Here is a 19,011-nt window from a genome sequence, read left to right on the forward strand (position 1 = left end):
AGGGTAATCAGACTTGTATATAATTCTAATGGCCTTCTTTTGAAAACTATTCTGAATTACAACTTTGGATCTTATATTACTTTGCAACAATCTACTCGGTGACAGATTAGGCAGTATAATCACATATGTTAACTTCAGTGCCCACACTGTATTTATTTATGGTTATTTGTTAAATCAAGTACTGTTAGACATGAAATAGGAAGTGTTAAACATAAATGTTATGGCTACTCACCATTGTAGCTCGCTCCTGGTCAATGATATGAGCCTCTTCTTGCAGTGGAAAACTTGCAGCCAACAAACACCGTGGAACCTAAAGGAATGAAATTAAACATTAACATTTCGCCTGGACCAACATTCACACGTACAACGCAACGCGGCTACACTTCTGCTATTACAAACGTAAATCTCCTTAAACACAACGAGTGTTACTTACCGTGTACGCTCTAGGCAAAATTGGATGTGATGCAATTCCAAATCTATCTGAAACGGCAGTTAAAAGTAGAGTTACATCAAGTTTTCTTTTTTAATCAACACAATCATTTACAACCGTTGACCAGAAAGAATCGTCGAAATTCGACGTCCCCCACAAACGCCACGCTCACTCGCTTTTCAGGGCAACAAAAGTACTTCTTTTTAAAAACGATGAGTTGTACTTACCGTGTACGCTCTGGACGGTCCAGTTGCGAGCAGAAAATAAAAATATTTCTCTTGTTAGTCGTATGTTACCATCCGCTGTGTCTTTGTCAACATCGCCGCCATTTTCCTACTTCCTGCTGCGAGCCACGCCCACGGATTTAAATTTGGGCGGAAGCTCTTTCCATTGGCGTCGTTTTCGCGTATAGCAAATCCGATTGGTTGGGAAGGGGGCACGGTTATGCAGCCGAGGGGTCCTGTGATCGGTGGGATGTAAAGTAGGCGTCGACGTCACGTCCGCGTCACGTGACCACGACGTGGCAGACGTCATATAGCAACCGCTGTTTTGTTTAGTAGACTTACAGTTGTTATGCATTGACATAATGGCGCACACACCAAATAGATTTAAATAAATTAAATAGTTCTTCTGCCCACTCTCTTTTAAACAAGTTAACTCTCCCCGCGGATTTGAATTCCGGCGAAAGTTACGCCCATCGACGTCACGTATGTCACGTGACCACGACGTGGCAGATGTCATATAGCAACCGCTGTTTTGTTTAGTAGATTTACAGTTGTTATGCATTGGCATAATGGTGTGCACTCAAAATAGATTTAAATAAATTAAATATTTCTTCTGCCCACTCCCTTTTAAACAAGTTAACTCTGCCCACGTCCATTGACGTCTTGTCTGCGTCACGTGACCACGACGTAGCGACGTCATATAGTAACCGCTGTTTTGATCAGTAGACTTAGTTATTATGCGTTGACATAATGGCGCACTGGTTAGCATGGCCACCTCTTAAGCATGATGTTGCGGGTTCGACGCCTGATCAATGTTAGCATGGAGTGAGCTGAAGTGCATGGCGCTGAAGATTTGAATCTTTGAAATGCGCTGAGGTCTGACATATCAGGCAGAATGGTTTGCCATCACGTTCAACAAAAAATAGAAACTTTCCCACTCGGATTAAAACGTCCTGTGTTCATCTACGTATTTTCGTTTTGCTGTGCATCTTTTCCCTGCCATTTCGAGAGCCCAATTGACACTCATAGTTTAAAGAAATGTGTTTGCCCATCCTACTTTGTGGAATTTCACCACATGCGCTTTTGACCAAAATACCAAATTGAACTCAAGTGAAGCCAACACGCACAACCCCCCCCCACACACACACACACACAAATGTTGATATGAACATAAAAGAGCCGCATGCGGTTCGGGAGTTGCGGCTTGGCCAAACCTGTACTATACAACTTTATTTGTATAAAATTTTCACAACAGCTGTCACACAAACAAAGCGGGAAAAACCGAAGACGTGCGTGTTCCGCCCACGCTGGATTTATTTGCACCTTTGAAAAGACACCGTATTGCCGCAGATGTGGCAAAGAGTACTTTTGGGCATCTGAGACGGAAGGATGTCCAAAGCATCACGTCACCTGCTCTGGTAGGCATGGTGGTGGGACGTTGAGGTCAACCGCTTTGGGGTTGGCTGAATCTTTGATCGCAGGATGCCACACACTTGAAGACAGTAGCAGAAAAGCAGAGCTAAATGCAAAATGTACTCACCGGTGACTCCAATTTTTTTCCCCCCTGAAGAAACAGCTGGACGGGTGGCCCCGGCTGGCCAGTGGGACTCTTGTTATTCTGACCCTTTTTAGTGCGCGTTTGGGGCAACAACCGTTTTTTGTGGCGCTCTCTTCTGGTTCAAAAGTGCCCTGCATGTGAATTTGCTTTTCCTGCCTTCTGATTGGATGAGCGCCGGTGTGACGCGGTGCCTCTGTCACCGTGGCGGGGGGTATACGTTGGCATCGGAGCGTCTGCCAACGTCTGAGACCGGCTGGCAGTGTATCGGAGGTGTCGAGTGCGGTGCCGCTGGAGCTCACTCACCAGCTGGTGTTAGGGCCACAGAATGAAGGCCAAGGAGAAGAATAGAAAGAGAAACAGAAACTTCTCCTCCAATTGTTTGATTTGTCTCTTCTGAGCTTCGATGAATTCTTTCAGCTCTTTGTTCCTCTAGGACGGACAAATGGAAAGTGGCATTCAAAAGCCAGTAAGCGTGCAAGTAAGTGCCGGGCTGGCTTTGGGCCCTTACCTGTTGCGCGCTGTGCAGCAGATCCATTCTCTCTTGGAGGATGCAAGCGTCGCGCTCCCTCAACTCGCACATCAGGGCTCGCTTCCATTGGTCCACGGCGCTCCTAAGCTCTTCTCTCTGATCCGCCGTCAGCACGTCATTCACGCCAGCGTGGCTGGCTTTTTCGCCGTCCGTGGCGGGGCAGTCCCGCTGCGGTAGCGCCTCGTTCAACATGGCCTCCAGCTCCAGGATCCTCTGGGCCGCAATCCTCGTCCATCAGTGGTCCGGCGGGAGATTTGAGGGCGGCTTACCTTATGAGCCTGGTCCATGGAACACTTCCTGAAGTCCAACTCTTCATCCAGGTAGCCCTTCTGCTTGCAGAACATAGAAGAGCCCAAAGGCACAGCGTCAACAAGCTTCTTTCAGCGCAAAGCCTTCCAAAAGTCACATTTGAGCCGCCGAGTCTCGTGGAGTGCGAACATAAGGAGTTCGACATACACTTACGGCGTTATAGCCCAGGATGTCCAGCTTCTTCATCAGATCACTGATGACGATGTCCGGGGGAAAGGCGCAAGGAGCAATGTATGGTGTTCTGGGACCTCGGGTTAAGGTTAGGGTTGCGAGGGACGCCTTACGTACGCTCACGCCCTCGGCCTCGCAGTAGATCTGCAAAGGGCTGAGGCCGTCTGGGAAACGGACTTGCAGAAACTTCAAGACGGGGGAGCGCCACTCCCTCTCCTGAAAGGCAGAGGCATGCATCCGTCTGTCCGTCCGTCCGTCACATCTCTGGCCTCAACACGCTTGTGCGAGTCTTCCCACCTCCAGCTCCAGGATGCGGAACTCAAGCAGTTCGTTTTGGTCTCGGATATCCTGGATGTGCTCTTTCAGACGCGCTTCTTCCGCCTCCATCCGCCTGACCTGAAAAGACAGTCAGACCTCATCTGCGGGGCTTCCCGACGGGTGTGACGCCAAGCGACTCCGCCCAGCGCCTTTCTTTCCGTCACCTTTTCGGCCAACTGCTGATTGCTCTGACGCAGCAGCTGCTTCTCCTCCACCCACTTGACATTCTAGAAGAGACAAACGCGTGGACAGCTTTGGAATGTTGTGTCATTTTCATCCACAAATTCTTTGGTTGACTGGAAAATGACATTTGCTTTTCTCCGCATTTTCCCAGCCACATTCGGGGGGGGGGGTTGGTCCAGTAATGCCAGACGAATGAGTGACTGAAGAATGTAGCTATTTTGTCTGAGAAAAAGGTGTGCTCATTGATGAGCTTACCTGTCCTTGTTGCTCCAGATCTGCTACTCTGCTTTGATAGTGACCCATTTCTACCATCAGCTTTTCTCTGGTCTGAAAGGAGGAGGAGGGAGGCTCCTCCTCCTCCTTTCAGACCAGAGAACACCCGAGGCTGGGTGAGAACGGGGAGGCTGCGACCCGGCCGGGGGTTGCGGGAAGGGGCGCCACCTTGATCTCCTTCTCGGCGTCGTAGTCCCCTTTGCTGGTCTGGGCTAGCAGAGCGTAGGCTCGTTGCAGCGCTTGATATTCTTGCGTCAGCTGGCGGTAGCGAAGCTCCGCCTCTTCATGCACACACCAATGCAACACAGCACTAGTACCAGAATCAGTCAGACCGGCGACAAAGCACCCGCGACGCAAAGACGAGTCCGATTCCAGGCTGAAGAGGAATGTTTGGTGCCAATACGCTGGCAGAAATGGCGGGCTACCTCTTCGGGTTCCGTGTCGGGGGTTCTGTCGGTGTGAAAAGACAAGGACGATCCGTCCGAGTCCACCCTTCGTCGTAGCCGTAAAATGTTTCGATGACCTGCGGGCGCGGAAGCAAACATCTCTCTGAACAAACTGAAGCGACACCTCACGATGAATCGACGAGAGGAACGATAGCGAGAAAAAGGCCATTTCATCTTGCGCAACACCAAGCAGCCGCAAACAAACAGACCCACCTTGCAGGACCTCACGCTTTGTTCCTCCTCAGAGATTCTCGACGTCGGTATCGTAGCAGCAAATCTCTCTCCTGTCGACACAAATAATCCGCCTTTGAGATTCTTTGGATGCAAAGGGAACGAACGGCTCCGGCGCAGAAACAAACGCGACTCACAATGACATTTCTGACATGAGCTCCTGTCTCCAGAGCCTGAAAAACACGTCACCGGCGATGATTGGAGGGACGCTCGTCTTTTCCAAAAGTGACAACTACAGGGTGTGTCAGGGTTTTCCAGATTATCTTTATCGTATCATTATGTTGCTTTGACTTTGACTGCAACCTGTAATAAATAATATTATTTATCCCTTATTTATCCCTATCGCTTATCCCTTCCTACACAAAGTCGTAAAACACCCCTTGCTATGTTTTGACTAGAGGTCAAGGGCTTCCTCTATTCAATCCACTCTTACACCCACCCTGTTTCTCTTAATTAAAATGCTCGTGCAGGAGCCGAGAGTCAGACTTCATTCGTACAACGGATGGACTCTCCACCTGCAGGTGTCCAAAAGAACTTACTTGTCTCCCGTGTGGTTCTTGCAAAATAAGTTGGAGCGAGCGCAACTCTAACAGGGTGCATTTTGCCACTAGCTGCCTACGGACAATGATGTCGCGCTCGCGGCTCATAGTTGACGGGCTGAGCAGCCGGGCAAGTCCGTCGTTTTCAGCGCACAGCGAGTGGCAAAGGCGCTGACAAAACGGGAGCTTTGAGCTGCTGAAAACGGCAAAACAAGTCTAAAGCGTGTTCAAACGCGTGCGCACAATGCTCCTGCTTGAAAGGTCGGAATTTAAGGGGCCAATTTTTTGGATGGCGGCCGCCGGCCAAGCTTTGGACGCAAAAGGTTTCCTGGCGACAGCGAGCGAGCGTGGCGCTGCCGTACGTGCACCGAGTCGCCTGCCTGAAGACCTTGGACAAGTCGTCGATGATGTGCCGCTGCTCCACAACTTGAAGGAACTCCATTTCACCGTCCTGCTGGCCGCAACCGCGGTCCAGGTCATTGAGCGAACTAGGCCTTCTCTGTGGAACACAAATGCAGTGGACTCTGTTGGCACGCCGCCGTTGTCCGCGTCGACTTACCAAGCTTGCCATCTCCTCGTTCTCCTGGGTGACAAAGCGCACTTTGTTTTCAAGGCGACACAGCACCAGCGAGAGTTCTTCATTCTTCCTGCTCAGGCGTTTGTTTTTGTACAGGAGTGGCAGAAACTGGCTTTCTGTTTCTCTCAGTCGCTTTAGCTGCAAGCATGAAGTGCGGGATGTGAAAGACGCACAACACGCGGGCCAGAACGTATCCATTCCTTTTGCATCGGTTTGAACGGAATCGTGGCTTTGGCTCCCAATAAAAGACATCTACCAGGCAACCGACTCGACGCGCCGCTCAACTAATAAGCAAGCGCAATGGGTGCCTCGCTGGATGGCGCGCATCAAACGTAGCGCAAACCTTCAAGCGTGCCGTCAATAAATTACCAGTTCATTGCGCTCTTCAGAAAGCAGGGCGTTTCGATCCTCCAGGTTCCTGATGACTGCGCTGAGCTCAGCGATTTTCAGATGAAACCGTCGCGTGTCCCGATCCTCCTGAGACTGAAAACGCCCCGCAACACACACACACAAGCACTCGTTCAAAGTTCAAAACTGTTTTTGTGCTACCTTCCTCCAGCAACGAACTAAGTCATGCGTACTGCAAGTGTGTGATGAGGTGGCTTACGCAATGAAGAGGATTGCTAGTAGCGGCGTTGACCCCACTTCCAGGGTAGTTTAGGCCCGCCCTTTGGGAATCCCTCAGGGCAGCGATCTGCTGCTCGGCAGCCTGAGTCTGCAGCTGAAGGCGGTGGACGTGGCCGGCCCCAGGGCTTCATCCAAAACACTAACCGCTCTGTCTTTCAGCTTGATCTCATCCGTCTGGATGTACAAACGGGGAGCGCTCAGGCAGGCGGGCAAACTCATTTGCCAGAATTGTGACAAAAACAAAGAGAGCAACCGGCCAATTTTTTTTCTTGAATCGACTAGAACACCTTTGCTGTGACAAAAGCGAAGCGAGCAACCGGACATTTTCTTCTTGTGAAATAGAATAGAATAGAATGCCTTAGGTGTCATTGCACTGCAGGTATACAACGAAATTGGGAACATAGCCACGCACCGCGCATCTGATCAGTCCTACCAGTCGGCGGATCTCCCTCTCGCAGTCTCTCTTGGTTCGGCTCAGCTCCTCCCGATGCTGGTGATGAGCCGATCGGAGCTCGGCCGCTCGGGACTGCCAGGCCTGCTGGGCCGCTGCCAGGGCTTCTTCCGCGCTCCTGGTGGAGGCGACACCGCTCGGTCTCCCGACACCGCCGCGTCTCCTCCACCTCCGCCAGCAAAGCGCCCCCCCCTCCTCACCTGAGCAGACATTGCGCCACACCGGGCCATTGAGACCGCAACGGAGCGCCGCGACGCTTACTGGGGACAAGCTACACAATACGGTAGCGGCCGCATCGAAGCCCGACGTGGCGTGCGGATAGTCAGACACGGATAGAGCGGATCACCTTGTCCATGGAGCCGTCCCTCAGGCTGAGGACCAAGGCATTCAGTCGCTGGATCCCTCCATCTTGATTTTGATCACTCTCATCAGCTCCATTTCATGCTGCCGCAGTAATGTCTCCCTGGTAATGGCTAACTCTTTCTGCTTCTCCTCATGGAGTTTGCTTTTGAGTTCCGTCATGGCGGCGGTGGCACGGTGGTGCTCCGCCCGCAGGTCCTGACTTCTCTCTCTCTCCAGACAGCTGACCTGACATGACTTAGACTTAGACAAACTTTATTGTCATCTTGTCTGCACATGGTGCATACAAAACGAAATTCCGTTGCATACGTCTTACAACAAAGTAGTGATATTGCAGTTGAATAGAAGTAACATATCCTATGAAAATATATATATATACATATACTATATATATATATATATATATATATATATATATTAAAAATAAGTATAAAGTGCAGCAGTGATAATTATGCAATAGTGCAAGTAGGCAAAACAGTATTCAAGAGTGTGCAGAGGAATGCTAAACCATGTATTAAACTTCTATTTAAAGGGTTTATACAAGTTCAGTAAAGTTGGTAGTGCGAGATAGTGCAAGATAGAGGTCCGTAGTGTCATACAGTTCTGTGAATGTGTGATGCAGAGTTCAGTTTAGAGCTCAACAGTTCTAGTGTTCAACAGTCTGATGACAGCAGGGAAAACGCTGTTGCAGAACCTGGTGGACCTGCAGCGGATGCTGCAAACCTCTTCCCAGAGGGCAGCAGGGAGAACAGTCCATGGTGGGGGTGTGATGGGTCATTGATGATGTTACGGGCACGGGACATGCAGCGCTGAGATGAAATGTCCTGAATGGAGGGAAGAGGAGCCCCTATGATCCTCTCTGCTGTCCTCACCACTCTCCTCACGTTCTTCCAATCGGAGGCGGTGCAGCCTCCACACCACACAGAGAGACAGCTTGTCAGAATGCTCTCTATGGTGCTCCTGTAGAACGTCCTCATGATGGGTGGGGGCAGGTGGGCTCTCCTCATCCTCCGCTGTAAGTACAAGCGCTTCTGTGCCCTCTTGACCAGTGCCGTAGTGTTCATAGTCCAGGTGAGGTCTTCTGTGATGTGGACCCCCAGGAATTTGGTGCTGCTGACCACCTCCACAGCTGAGCTGTTGATGATCAGTGGAGCGTGGTGAGGCTGTTTTCTCCTGAAGTCGACGATGATCTCCTTCATCTTCTCCTCATTCAGGATCAGGCTGTTTTCTCTGCACCAGCCCACCAGCTGCTCCACCTCCTCTCTGTAGTCCAGGTCGTTGTTGTCTCTGATGAGCCCCACCACCGTTGTGTCGTCTGCTGACTTCACGATGTGATTGGTGGTGAACCTGAGGACGCAGTCGTGTGTCATCAGGGTGAACAGCAGGGGGCTCAGGACGCAGCCCTGAGGGGAGCCTGTGCTGAGGGTGATGACATCAGAGGTGTTCTGTCCGACCCGGACTGACTGAGGTCTGTTGGTGAGGAAGTCTAGCAGCCAGTTGCGAAGGGGGGTGTTGAAGCCCAGGTGTTCCAATTTTCCTACCAGATGCTGTGGGATGATGGTGTTAAACGCTGAGCTGAAGTCCAGGAACAGCATCCGCACATGGGTGTTCTTCTCCTCCAGGTGAGCCAGGCTCAGGTGAAGAACGGAGGAGATGGCGTCCTGAGTGGAGCGGTTTTGCCGGTCGGCAAACTGGAACGGGTCAAATAATAGGGGGAGTCTGGAAACGATGTGACCTTTAAGCAGCCTTTCGAAGCACTTCATCATAACCGGAGTCAGTGCAACAGGCCGGTAATCATTAAATGAGGTGATTTGAGGTTTCTTCGGCACCGGAATGATGGAGGCAGTCTTAAAGCACGCCGGCACTTTGGCTTGGCCCAGCGAGGTGTTAAAAATGTCTGTGATGACCCCAGCCAGATGACTTGCACATTCCCTGAACACACGCCCAGGAATGTTGTCGGGGCCAGGGGCCTTACAGGGGTTGACTCTCCTCAGGGTCTTCAACACATCGGCGGAGTCAAGGCAGAGTACCTCCTCTTCCTGATGGGGGACAGTTTTAACTGCTGGAGTGCCGTTTAGTGCCTCGAACCTCCCAAAGAAGTTATTTAGACCATTTAGAAAGTCAGCATCAACTACACCCACCAGGGGGGGGAGGGTGAGTTGTAGTCTGTAATCGCCCGTATGCCTTGCCACATACTCCTGATGTTTTTGACGTTGTGGAAACGATCCTGAAATTTTCGACTGCGGTCTCGCTTCGCTATCCTGATGGCACGGTTCAAGTTGGCTCTCGCTGTCCTCAGTGTCTCCTTGTCGCCAGACTTGAAGGCAGAGTTCCGCGCTCGTAGCGTTTGACGTACCTCCTCAGTCATCCAGGGTCGTTGGTTGCCCCGGGTGATGATATTCTTAGTGGTGCTGACGTCCTAGGTGCATTTGTTGATGTAGGCTGACACAGTCATGGCACACGCATGTCTAATCTACATCGGGAAAACTGGGAGGGAGGGAGGCAGGCAGGGAGGCAGGCAGGGAGGCAGGCAGTGTCTGTCTGTTGAGGTTTTCACCTTGTTCTTCTCCTGCTGAAGTTCTAACTGGACGTCCATCAGTTTGGTTCTCAGCTCGTCATTGGTGGCCTGAAGGGCGTCTGTTCGCTCCGCCTTGGCCCGCCCTGCCGGAGCTCGTTTGGACATCTCTTACTCGAGTCTCGCCCGGTCGTCAGTCAGAGATCACATTTGTACCTGGAGAGCACAAACGCAGCGCTGTTTTCCACTGGCTTCGAACTCAACTTCAATCGGTACCGTAACTTACAACATCATAAACATAGAACTAGCTTGACTTATTCATTGAATAAATGCATTTGGTTCTTCAAAACTGCATCACGCAACATAGCGTGACCGAGACGGCCGTTATCCACCTGCGTGAAGTTATTTGGTGAAATGAATGAGATGTTTAAGACACCATCGTTCTGTCTCTATGTAGATGAAGGGAAATAATCGATTGCTGAAGGTCCAAAGGTGTTGTGATAAACAAATAAACATATTAGTAATTAGTGACATATTTGTGATAAACATATTAGGCAGGATAATCACATATGTTAACTTGACTGCCCACACTGTATTTATTTATGGTTATTTGTTAAATCGAGTACTGTTAGACATGAAATAGGAAGTGTTTAACATAAATGGAAGACGAAAGGGGTACTCACCATTGTAGCTCCTGCTGGTCAATGATACGAGCCTCTTCTTGCAGTGGAAAACATACAGCCAACAAACACCGTGGAACCTAAAGGAATGAAATTAAACATTAACATTTAGCCTCAACCAACATTCACAGATACAACGCAACGCAAACTACACAAACGTAAATCTTTTTAAACACAATGAGTTGTACTTACCGTGTACGCTCTAGACGGTCCACTTGCAAGCAGAAAATAAAGATATTTCTGTTGATAATCGTCGTGTTTGTATCCGGTGTCTCGCTCAAGGCCATTGCGCCCACAGATTTGAATTTTGGCGAGAGTTCAGCCTATTGACGTCATTTCCGCGGTGTAATACCCGCATATCTGAAACGGCAAAGTTAAGAGTAGAGTTAAATAAAGTTTTTAGTCAACGCAATAATTTACAACCGTTGACCAGTCGAAATAATCGTCGAAATTTGGCGTCTGTGGCTGGAAGCAGACGCCGAGTTCGACATTCCTCCCAAACGCCACACTCCCTCGCTTTTCAGGGCTCAAAAAAAACAGTTGTAATTACCTTGTACGCTCTAGACGGTCAAGTTGCAAGCTGAAAACAAAAATATTTGCCTTGTTAGTCATCGTGTTACTAACCGCTGTGTCTTGTTTGCCAGAATTGCCGCTTTCCTACTTCCTGTTGCAAGCCACGCCCACGGATTATAATTTTGCCGTGAGTTCCGCCTATTGACGTCATGTCCGCGTCACATGACTGCGACGTAATATTATCTAAAACTGTTTGTGCGGTATTGTGTTGTTCTGTGCGGTATTGTGTTATTCTGTGTGGCGTCGTGTTGTTCTGTGCGGCGTCGTGTTGTTCAGTGCGACGTCGTGTTGTTCAGTGCGGCATGGTGTTGTTCAGTAAGGCATGGTGTTGTTCAGTGCGGCATGGTGTTCAGTGCGGCATAATGTTGTTCAGTGCGGCATAATGTTGTTCAGTGCGGCATGGTGTTGTTCAGTGCGGCATGGTGTTGTTCAGTGCGGCATGGTGTTGTTCAGTGCGGCATAATGTTGTTCAGTGCGCCATAATGTCGTTCAGTGCGGCATGGTGTTGTTCAGTGCGGGATGGTGTTGTTCAGTGCAGGATGGTGTTGTTCAGTGCAGGATGGTGTTGTTCAGTGCGGCATGGTGTTGTTCAATGCGGCATGGTGTTGTTCAGTGCGGGATGGTGTTGTTCAGTGCGGCATGGTGTTGTTCAGTGCGGCATGGTGTTTCTCAGTGCAGCATGGTGTTGTTCAGTGCGGCATGGTGTTGTTCAGTGCGGGATGGTGTTGTTCAGTGCGGGATGGTGTTCAATGCGGAATGGTGTTGTTCAGTGCAGGATGGTGTTGTTCAGTGCGGCATGGTGTTGTTCAGTGCGGCATAATGTTGTTCAGTGCGGCATGGTGTTGTTCAGTGCGGCATGGTGTTGTTCAGTGCGGCATGGTGTTGTTCAGTGCGGCATAATGTTGTTCAGTGCGGCATGGTGTTGTTCAGTGCGGCATGGTGTTGTTCAGTGCGGCATAATGTTCAGTGCGGCATGGTGTTGTTCAGTGCGGCATGGTGTTGTTCAGTGCGGAATGGTGTTGTTCAGTGCGGCATGGTGTTGTTCAGTGCGGCATGGTGTTGTTCAGTGCGGGATGGTGTTGTTCAATGCGGGATCGTGTTGTTCAGTGCGGGGTGGTGTTGTTCAGTGCAGGATGGTGTTGTTCAGTGCAGGATGGTGTTGTTCAGTGCGGCATGGTGTTGTTCAATGCGGCATAATGTTGTTCAGTGCAGCATAATGTTGTTCAGTGCGGCATGGTGTTGTTCAATGCGGCATGGTGTTGTTCAGTGCGGGATGGTGTTGTTCAGTGCGGCATGGTGTTGTTCAGTGCGGCATGGTGTTTCTCAGTGCAGCATGGTGTTGTTCAGTGCGGCATGGTGTTGTTCAGTGCGACATGGTGTTGTTCAGTGCGGCATGGTGTTGTTCAGTGCAGGATGGTGTTGTTCAGTGCAGGATGGTGTTGTTCAATGCGGGATGGTGTTGTTCAGTGCGGCATGGTGTTGTTCGATGCGGCATGGTGTTGTTCAGTGCGGAATGGTGTTGTTCAGTGCGGAATGGTGTTCAGTGCGGCATGGTGTTGTTCAGTGCAAAATGGTGTTGTTCAGTGCGGGATGGTGTTGTTCAATGCGGGATGGTGTTGTTCAGTGCGGGATGGTGTTGTTCAGTGCGGCATGGTGTTGTTCAATGCGGCATGGTGTTGTTCAATGCGGCATGGTGTTGTTCAGTGCAGGATGGTGTTGTTCAGTGCGGCATGGTGTTGTTCAATGCGGCATGGTGTTGTTCAATGCGGCATGGTGTTGTTCAGTGCGGCATGGTGTTGTTCAGTGCAGCGTAATGTAGTTCAGTGCGGCATGGTGTTGTTCAGTGCGGCATGGTGTTGTTCAGTGCGGCATGGTGTTGTTCAGTGCGGGATGGTGTTGCTCAGTGCGGCATGGTGTTGCTCAGTGCGGCATGGTGTTGTTCAGTGCGGGATGGTGTTGTTCATTGCGGCATGGTGTTGTTCAGTGCGGCATGGTGTTGTTCAGTGCGGGATGGTGTTGTTCAGTGCGGGATGGTGTTGTTCAGTGCGGCATGGTGTTGTTCAATGCGGGATCGTGTTGTTCAGTGCGGCATGGTGTTGTTCAGTGCGGCATGGTGTTGTTCAGTGCGGCATGGTGTTGTTCAGTGCGGCATAATGTTGTTCAGTGCGGCATAATGTTGTTCAGTGCGGCATAATGTTGTTCAGTGCGGAATGGTGTTGTTCAGTGCGGCATGGTGTTGTTCAGTGCGGCATGGTGTTGTTCAGTGCGGCATGGTGTTGTTCAGTGCGGCATGGTGTTGTTCAGTGCGGCATGGTGTTGTTCAGTGCGGCATGGTGTTCAATGCGGGATGGTGTTGTTCAGTGCGGCATGGTGTTGTTCAGTGCGGCATGGTGTTGTTCAGTGCGGCATGGTGTTGTTCAGTGCGGCATGGTGTTGTTCAGTGCGGCATGGTGTTGTTCATTTCGGCATAATGTTGTTCAGTGCGGCATAATGTTTAGTGCGGCATGGTGTTGTTCAGTGCGGGATGGTGTTGTTCAGTGCGTTATAATGTTATTCAGTGCGGCATGGTGTTGTTCAGTGCGGCATGGTGTTGTTCAGTGCGGCATGGTGTTGTTCAGTGCGGCATAATGTTGTTCAGTGCGGCATAATGTTGTTCAGTGCGGCATGGTGTTGTTCAGTGCGGCATGGTGTTGTTCAGTGCGGGATGGTGTTGTTCAGTGCGGGATGGTGTTCAATGCGGAATGGTGTTGTTCAGTGCAGGATGGTGTTGTTCAGTGCGGCATGGTGTTGTTCAGTGCGGCATAATGTTGTTCAGTGCGGCATGGTGTTGTTCAGTGCGGCATGGTGTTGTTCAGTGCGGCATGGTGTTGTTCAGTGCGGCATAATGTTGTTCAGTGCGGCATGGTGTTGTTCAGTGCGGCATGGTGTTGTTCAGTGCGGCATAATGTTCAGTGCGGCATAATGTTGTTCAGTGCGGCATGGTGTTGTTCAGTGCGGGATGGTGTTGTTCAGTGCAGGATGGTGTTGTTCAGTGCGGCATGGTGTTCAGTGCGGGATGGTGTCTTTCAGTGCGGCATGGTGTCGTTCAGTGCGGCATGGTGTCTTTCAGTGCGGCATGGTGTCGTTCAGTGAGGCATGGTGTTGTTCAGTGCGGCATGGTGTTGTTTAGTGCGGCATGGTGTTGTTCAGTGCGGGATGGTGTTGTTCAGTGTGGCATGGTGTTCAGTGCGGCATGGTGTTGTTCAGTGCGGTATCGTGTTGTTCAGTGCGGAATCGTGTTTCTCAGTGCGGTATCGTGTTGTTCAGTGCAATATCGTTGTGTTGTTCGTATTGTGTTGTGTTGTTCGTAATGTGTTGTGTTGTTCGTATTGTGTTGTGTTGTTCGTATTGTGTTGTGTTGTTCATATTGTGTTGTTCATATTGTGTTGAGTTGTTCGTATTGTGTTGTGTTGTTCGTATTGTGTTGCCTTTAACACTTAGCCTCTAACACTTAGCCTCTAACACTTAGCCTCTAGCATCTAGAAGGTAAATAAATAGGAAGGAAGGACTCACCGGTGACGTCTTCGCCCACGTCCAAGCGTTGTACTTTGTATTTTCATCCTTCTGACAGTGGAAAACATAGCCAACAAACACCGTGGAACCTAAACGAATGAAAGAAAACTATCATTTGGCCACAACCAACATTCACAGATACAACACAATGTGACGTGCGGGGTTGAGGTTAAAGGTTGAGTGAAGGGCCCTCGTTTTAAACTACTTTTTTGAAAAGGATTGGGAACAAGTAAGACGTATTTAATTTATTTAATGGGAAGTAGTAAGAGCTATTGAATTTAATCTATGTATTATATTCTATTGTATTGTATTCTGTTGTATTCTTTTGGATTGTATTCACACTAACCCCACTAAAACTTCAGCCCACAAAAACTCGCCTCTGGCGCCTAGCCTCTGGCACTTAGCCTCTAACACTTAGCCTTTAACACTTAGCCTTTAACACTTAGCCTTTAACACTTAGCCTTTAACACTTAGCCTAGAAGGTGAATAAATAGGGTTAAAGGTTGAGTGAAGGGACCTCGTTTTAAACTACTTTTTTGAAAAGGAGTGGGAACAAGTAAGACGTATTTAATTTATTTAATGGGAAGTAGTAAGACTTATTAAATTTATTTAATCTACTTTTCTTCCCAGGCAAAATTTGATGTGCTGCAATTCCAAATTTCCAAAGTGAATGAAGGAATGAAGTCCTTTAAATTATGATTTTGTATAAATACTAGGCATTAACACAAAATCGACGGCACAAAATGGGCAGACTTTACTTGTTTGAAAAGGACTGGTTACAAGACAGACTTTTTTAATTTATTTAATGGGAAGAAGACTTATTTAGTTTAATTGATCTATTTTTGTTCCCTGGCAAAATTCGATTTGCTGCAATTCCAAATTTCCAAAGTGAATGAAGGAAAGAAGTCTTTTAAATTATGATTTTGCTTAAATACTAGGCATAGACACAAAATCTACGGCACAAAATGGGCAGACTTTACTTGTTTGAAGAGGACTGGTTACAAGACAGACTTTTCTGATTTATTTAATGGGAAGAAGACTTATTTAGTTTATTTAATCTATTTTTGTTCCCTGGCAAAATTGGATTTGCTGAAATTGTATTTTGCCAAATCTTGCCTTGAGACCTGATAGGAAGTATTAAACGCTTAGTTAAATCAATACAAGTTGGTAATAAGAGCGAGTAATGTTGGTTGAACCGATGAATGAAGGTTGAAAGCAATTTAAATTATGACTTTGTATAAATACTAGATATTAACAGAACATCTACTGCGCGAAATGGGCAGAGTTTACTTGTTTGAGAAGGAGTGGCTTATTCAAAACTAAGATTTATTTAATCTGTTTGTTCCCAGGCAAAATTGGATGTGATGCAATTCCAAATTTCACCACATGATGGTGCCCAATTTTGACTTCATAGGACATATTAAACACTTAGCTTGTTATTATGTTCAAGGTAATCAGATTTGTTTATTATTCTAATGGCCTCTTCAAAACTATTCTGGATTACTACTTTGGATCTATTCTACATTACTTGGCAACAACATACTCTGTAACAGATTAGGCAGTATAATCATATCTGTTAACTTGAGAGTGCCCACACTCAATCTACTTATCGTGATGTGTTAAATCAATTACTGTTAGACATTATTTGTCTGATAATCTACCAAATCTTTGAATTGAAGAATTTGTGATTTAATTAATAGCTTGTTGTTATATTAAGGGTAATCACACTTGTATATAATTCTAATGGCCTTCTTTTGAAAACTATTCTGAATTACAACTTTGGATCTTATATTACTTTGCAACAATCTACTCCGTGACAGATTAGGCAGTATAATCACATATGTTAACTTCAGTGCCCACACTGTATTAATTTATGGTTATTTGTTAAATCAAGTACTGTTAGACATGAAATAGGAAGTGTTTAACATAAATGTTATGGCTACTCACCATTGTAGCTCGCTCCTGGTCAATGATACGAGCCTCTTCTTGCAGTGGAAAACTTGCAGCCAACAAACACCGTGGAACCTAAAGGAATGAAATTAAACATTAACATTTCGCCTCGACCAATTTTCACACGTACAACGCAACGCGGCTACACTTCTGCTATTACAAACGTAAATCTCCTTAAACACAATGAGTGTTACTTACCGTGTACGCTCTAGACGGTCCAGTTGCAAGCAGAAAATAAAGATATTTCTGTTGATAATCGTCGCTGCTCAGTGGCTCACGGCCATCGCGCCAACAGATTTGAATTTTGGCGGAGGTTCGGGCAATTACGTCATATCCGCGGCACATGACTGCGACGTAATACCCGCTTATCTGAAACGGCAGTTAAAAGTAGAGTTACATCAAGTTTTCTTGGAACCTAAACGAATGAAAGAAAACTATCATTTGGCCACAACCAACATTCACAGATACAACACAACGTGCGGGGTTGAGGTTAAAGATTGAGTGAAGGGCCCTCGTTTTAAACTACTGTTTTGAAAAGGAGTGGGAACAAGTAAGACATATTTAATTTATTTAATGGGAAGTAGTAAGACTTATTAAATTTATTTAATCTACTTTTCTTCCCAGGCAAAATTTGATGTGCTGCAATTCCAAATTTCCAAAGTGAATGAAGGAATGAAGTCCTTTAAATTATGATTTTGTATAAATACTAGGCATTAACACAAAATCGACGGCACAAAATGGGCAGACTTTACTTGTTTGAAAAGGACTGGTTACAAGACAGACTTTTTTAATTTATTTAATGGGAAGAAGACTTATTTAGTTTAATTGATCTATTTTTGTTCCCTGGCAAAATTCGATTTGCTGCAATTCCAAATTTCCAAAGTGAATGAAGGAAAGAAGTCGTTTAAATTATGATTTTGTTTAAATACTAGGCATAGACACAAAATCTACGGCACAAAATGGGCAGACTTTACTTGTTTGAAGAGGACTGGTTACAAGACAGACTTTTCTGATTTATTTAATGGGAAGAAGACTTATTTAGTTTATTTAATCTATTTTTGTTCCCTGGCAAAATTGGATTTGCTGAAACTGTATTTTGCCAAATCTTGCCTTGAGACCTGATAGGAAGTATTAAACGCTTAGTTAAATCAATACAAGTTGGTAATAAGAGCGAGTAATGTTGGTTGAACCGATGAATGAAGGTTGAAAGCAATTTAAATTATGACTTTGTATAAATACTAGATATTAACAGAACATCTACTGCGCGAAATGGGCAGAGTTTACTTGTTTGAGAAGGAGTGGCTTATTCAAAACTAAGATTTATTTAATCTGTTTGTTCCCAGGCAAAATTGGATGTGATGCAATTCCAAATTTCACCACATGATGGTGCCCAATTTTGACTTCATTGGACATATTAAACACTTAGCTTGTTATTATGTTCAAGGTAATCAGATTTGTTTATTATTCTAATGGCCTCTTCAAAACTATTCTGGATTACTACTTTGGATCTATTCTACATTACTTGGCAACAACATACTCTGTAACAGATTAGGCAGTATAATCATATCTGTTAACTTGAGAGTGCCCACACTCAATCTACTTATCGTGATGTGTTAAATCAATTACTGTTAGACATTATTTGTCTGATAATCTACCAAATCTTTGAATTGAAGAATTTGTGATTTAATTAATAGCTTGTTCAGGGTAATCAGACTTGTATATAATTCTAATGGCCTTCTTTTGAAAACTATTCTGAATTACAACTTTGGATCTTATATTACTTTGCAACAATCTACTCGGTGACAGATTAGGCAGTATAATCACATATGTTAACTTCAGTGCCCACACTGTATTTATTTATGGTTATTTGTTAAATCAAGTACTGTTAGACATGAAATAGGAAGTGTTAAACATAAATGTTATGGCTACTCACCATTGTAGCTCGCTCCTGGTCAATGATATGAGCCTCTTCTTGCAGTGGAAAACTTGCAGCCAACAAACACCGTGGAACCTAAAGGAATGAAATTAAACATTAACATTTCGCCTGGACCAACATTCACACGTACAACGCAACGCGGCTACACTTCTGCTATTACAAACGTAAATCTCCTTAAACACAACGAGTGTTACTTACCGTGTACGCTCTAGGCAAAATTGGATGTGATGCAATTCCAAATCTATCTGAAACGGCAGTTAAAAGTAGAGTTACATCAAGTTTTCTTTTTTAATCAACACAATCATTTACAACCGTTGACCAGAAAGAATCGTCGAAATTCGACGTCCCCCCACAAACGCCACGCTCACTCGCTTTTCAGGGCAACAAAAGTACTTCTTTTTAAAAACGATGAGTTGTACTTACCGTGTACGCTCTGGACGGTCCAGTTGCGAGCAGAAAATAAAAATATTTCTCTTGTTAGTCGTATGTTACCATCCGCTGTGTCTTTGTCAACATCGCCGCCATTTTCCTACTTCCTGCTGCGAGCCACGCCCACGGATTTAAATTTGGGCGGAAGCT

At 46.7% G+C, this 19,011-nt stretch overlaps 1 protein-coding gene and 1 long non-coding RNA gene across 5 annotated transcripts; both read right to left on the reverse strand.

The window, feature by feature from the left end:
- Positions 1-715: 715 nt before the first annotated feature.
- LOC148390143 (janus kinase and microtubule-interacting protein 3-like) lies at positions 716-5,905 on the reverse strand. Of its 4 annotated transcripts, XM_088392031.1 has the most exons (10): positions 4,810-5,905; positions 4,655-4,725; positions 4,421-4,518; positions 3,978-4,276; positions 3,704-3,766; positions 3,519-3,617; positions 3,198-3,437; positions 3,011-3,070; positions 2,721-2,954; positions 716-2,641 (listed from the first exon to the last, which is right to left on the reverse strand). In XM_088392031.1, exons 4-10 carry the CDS (start codon positions 4,032-4,034, stop codon positions 2,525-2,527), a joined length of 870 nt encoding a protein of 289 aa, XP_088248157.1. In that variant the 5' UTR covers positions 4,035-4,276; positions 4,421-4,518; positions 4,655-4,725; positions 4,810-5,905; the 3' UTR covers positions 716-2,524. The 4 variants fall into 4 exon arrangements, with proteins under 4 accessions (XP_088248157.1, XP_088248158.1, XP_088248155.1 ...); XM_088392032.1 differs by having other exon boundaries at positions 3,204-3,437; positions 4,655-5,905; XM_088392029.1 differs by having other exon boundaries at positions 4,655-5,905.
- Positions 5,906-14,248: 8,343 nt separating this feature from the next.
- LOC148390144 (uncharacterized) lies at positions 14,249-16,860 on the reverse strand. The gene is made up of 3 exons (XR_015861890.1): positions 16,695-16,860; positions 16,494-16,571; positions 14,249-14,635 (listed from the first exon to the last, which is right to left on the reverse strand). It is a non-coding gene; the product is annotated as an uncharacterized LOC148390144 (long non-coding RNA).
- Between the last annotated feature and the right edge of the window lie 2,151 nt (positions 16,861-19,011).

This window comes from Syngnathus floridae, chromosome 12 (assembly GCF_059516105.1).
Source record: "Syngnathus floridae isolate MCC-2025c chromosome 12, RoL_Sflo_1.0, whole genome shotgun sequence".
NCBI lineage: Eukaryota > Metazoa > Chordata > Actinopteri > Syngnathiformes > Syngnathidae > Syngnathus > Syngnathus floridae.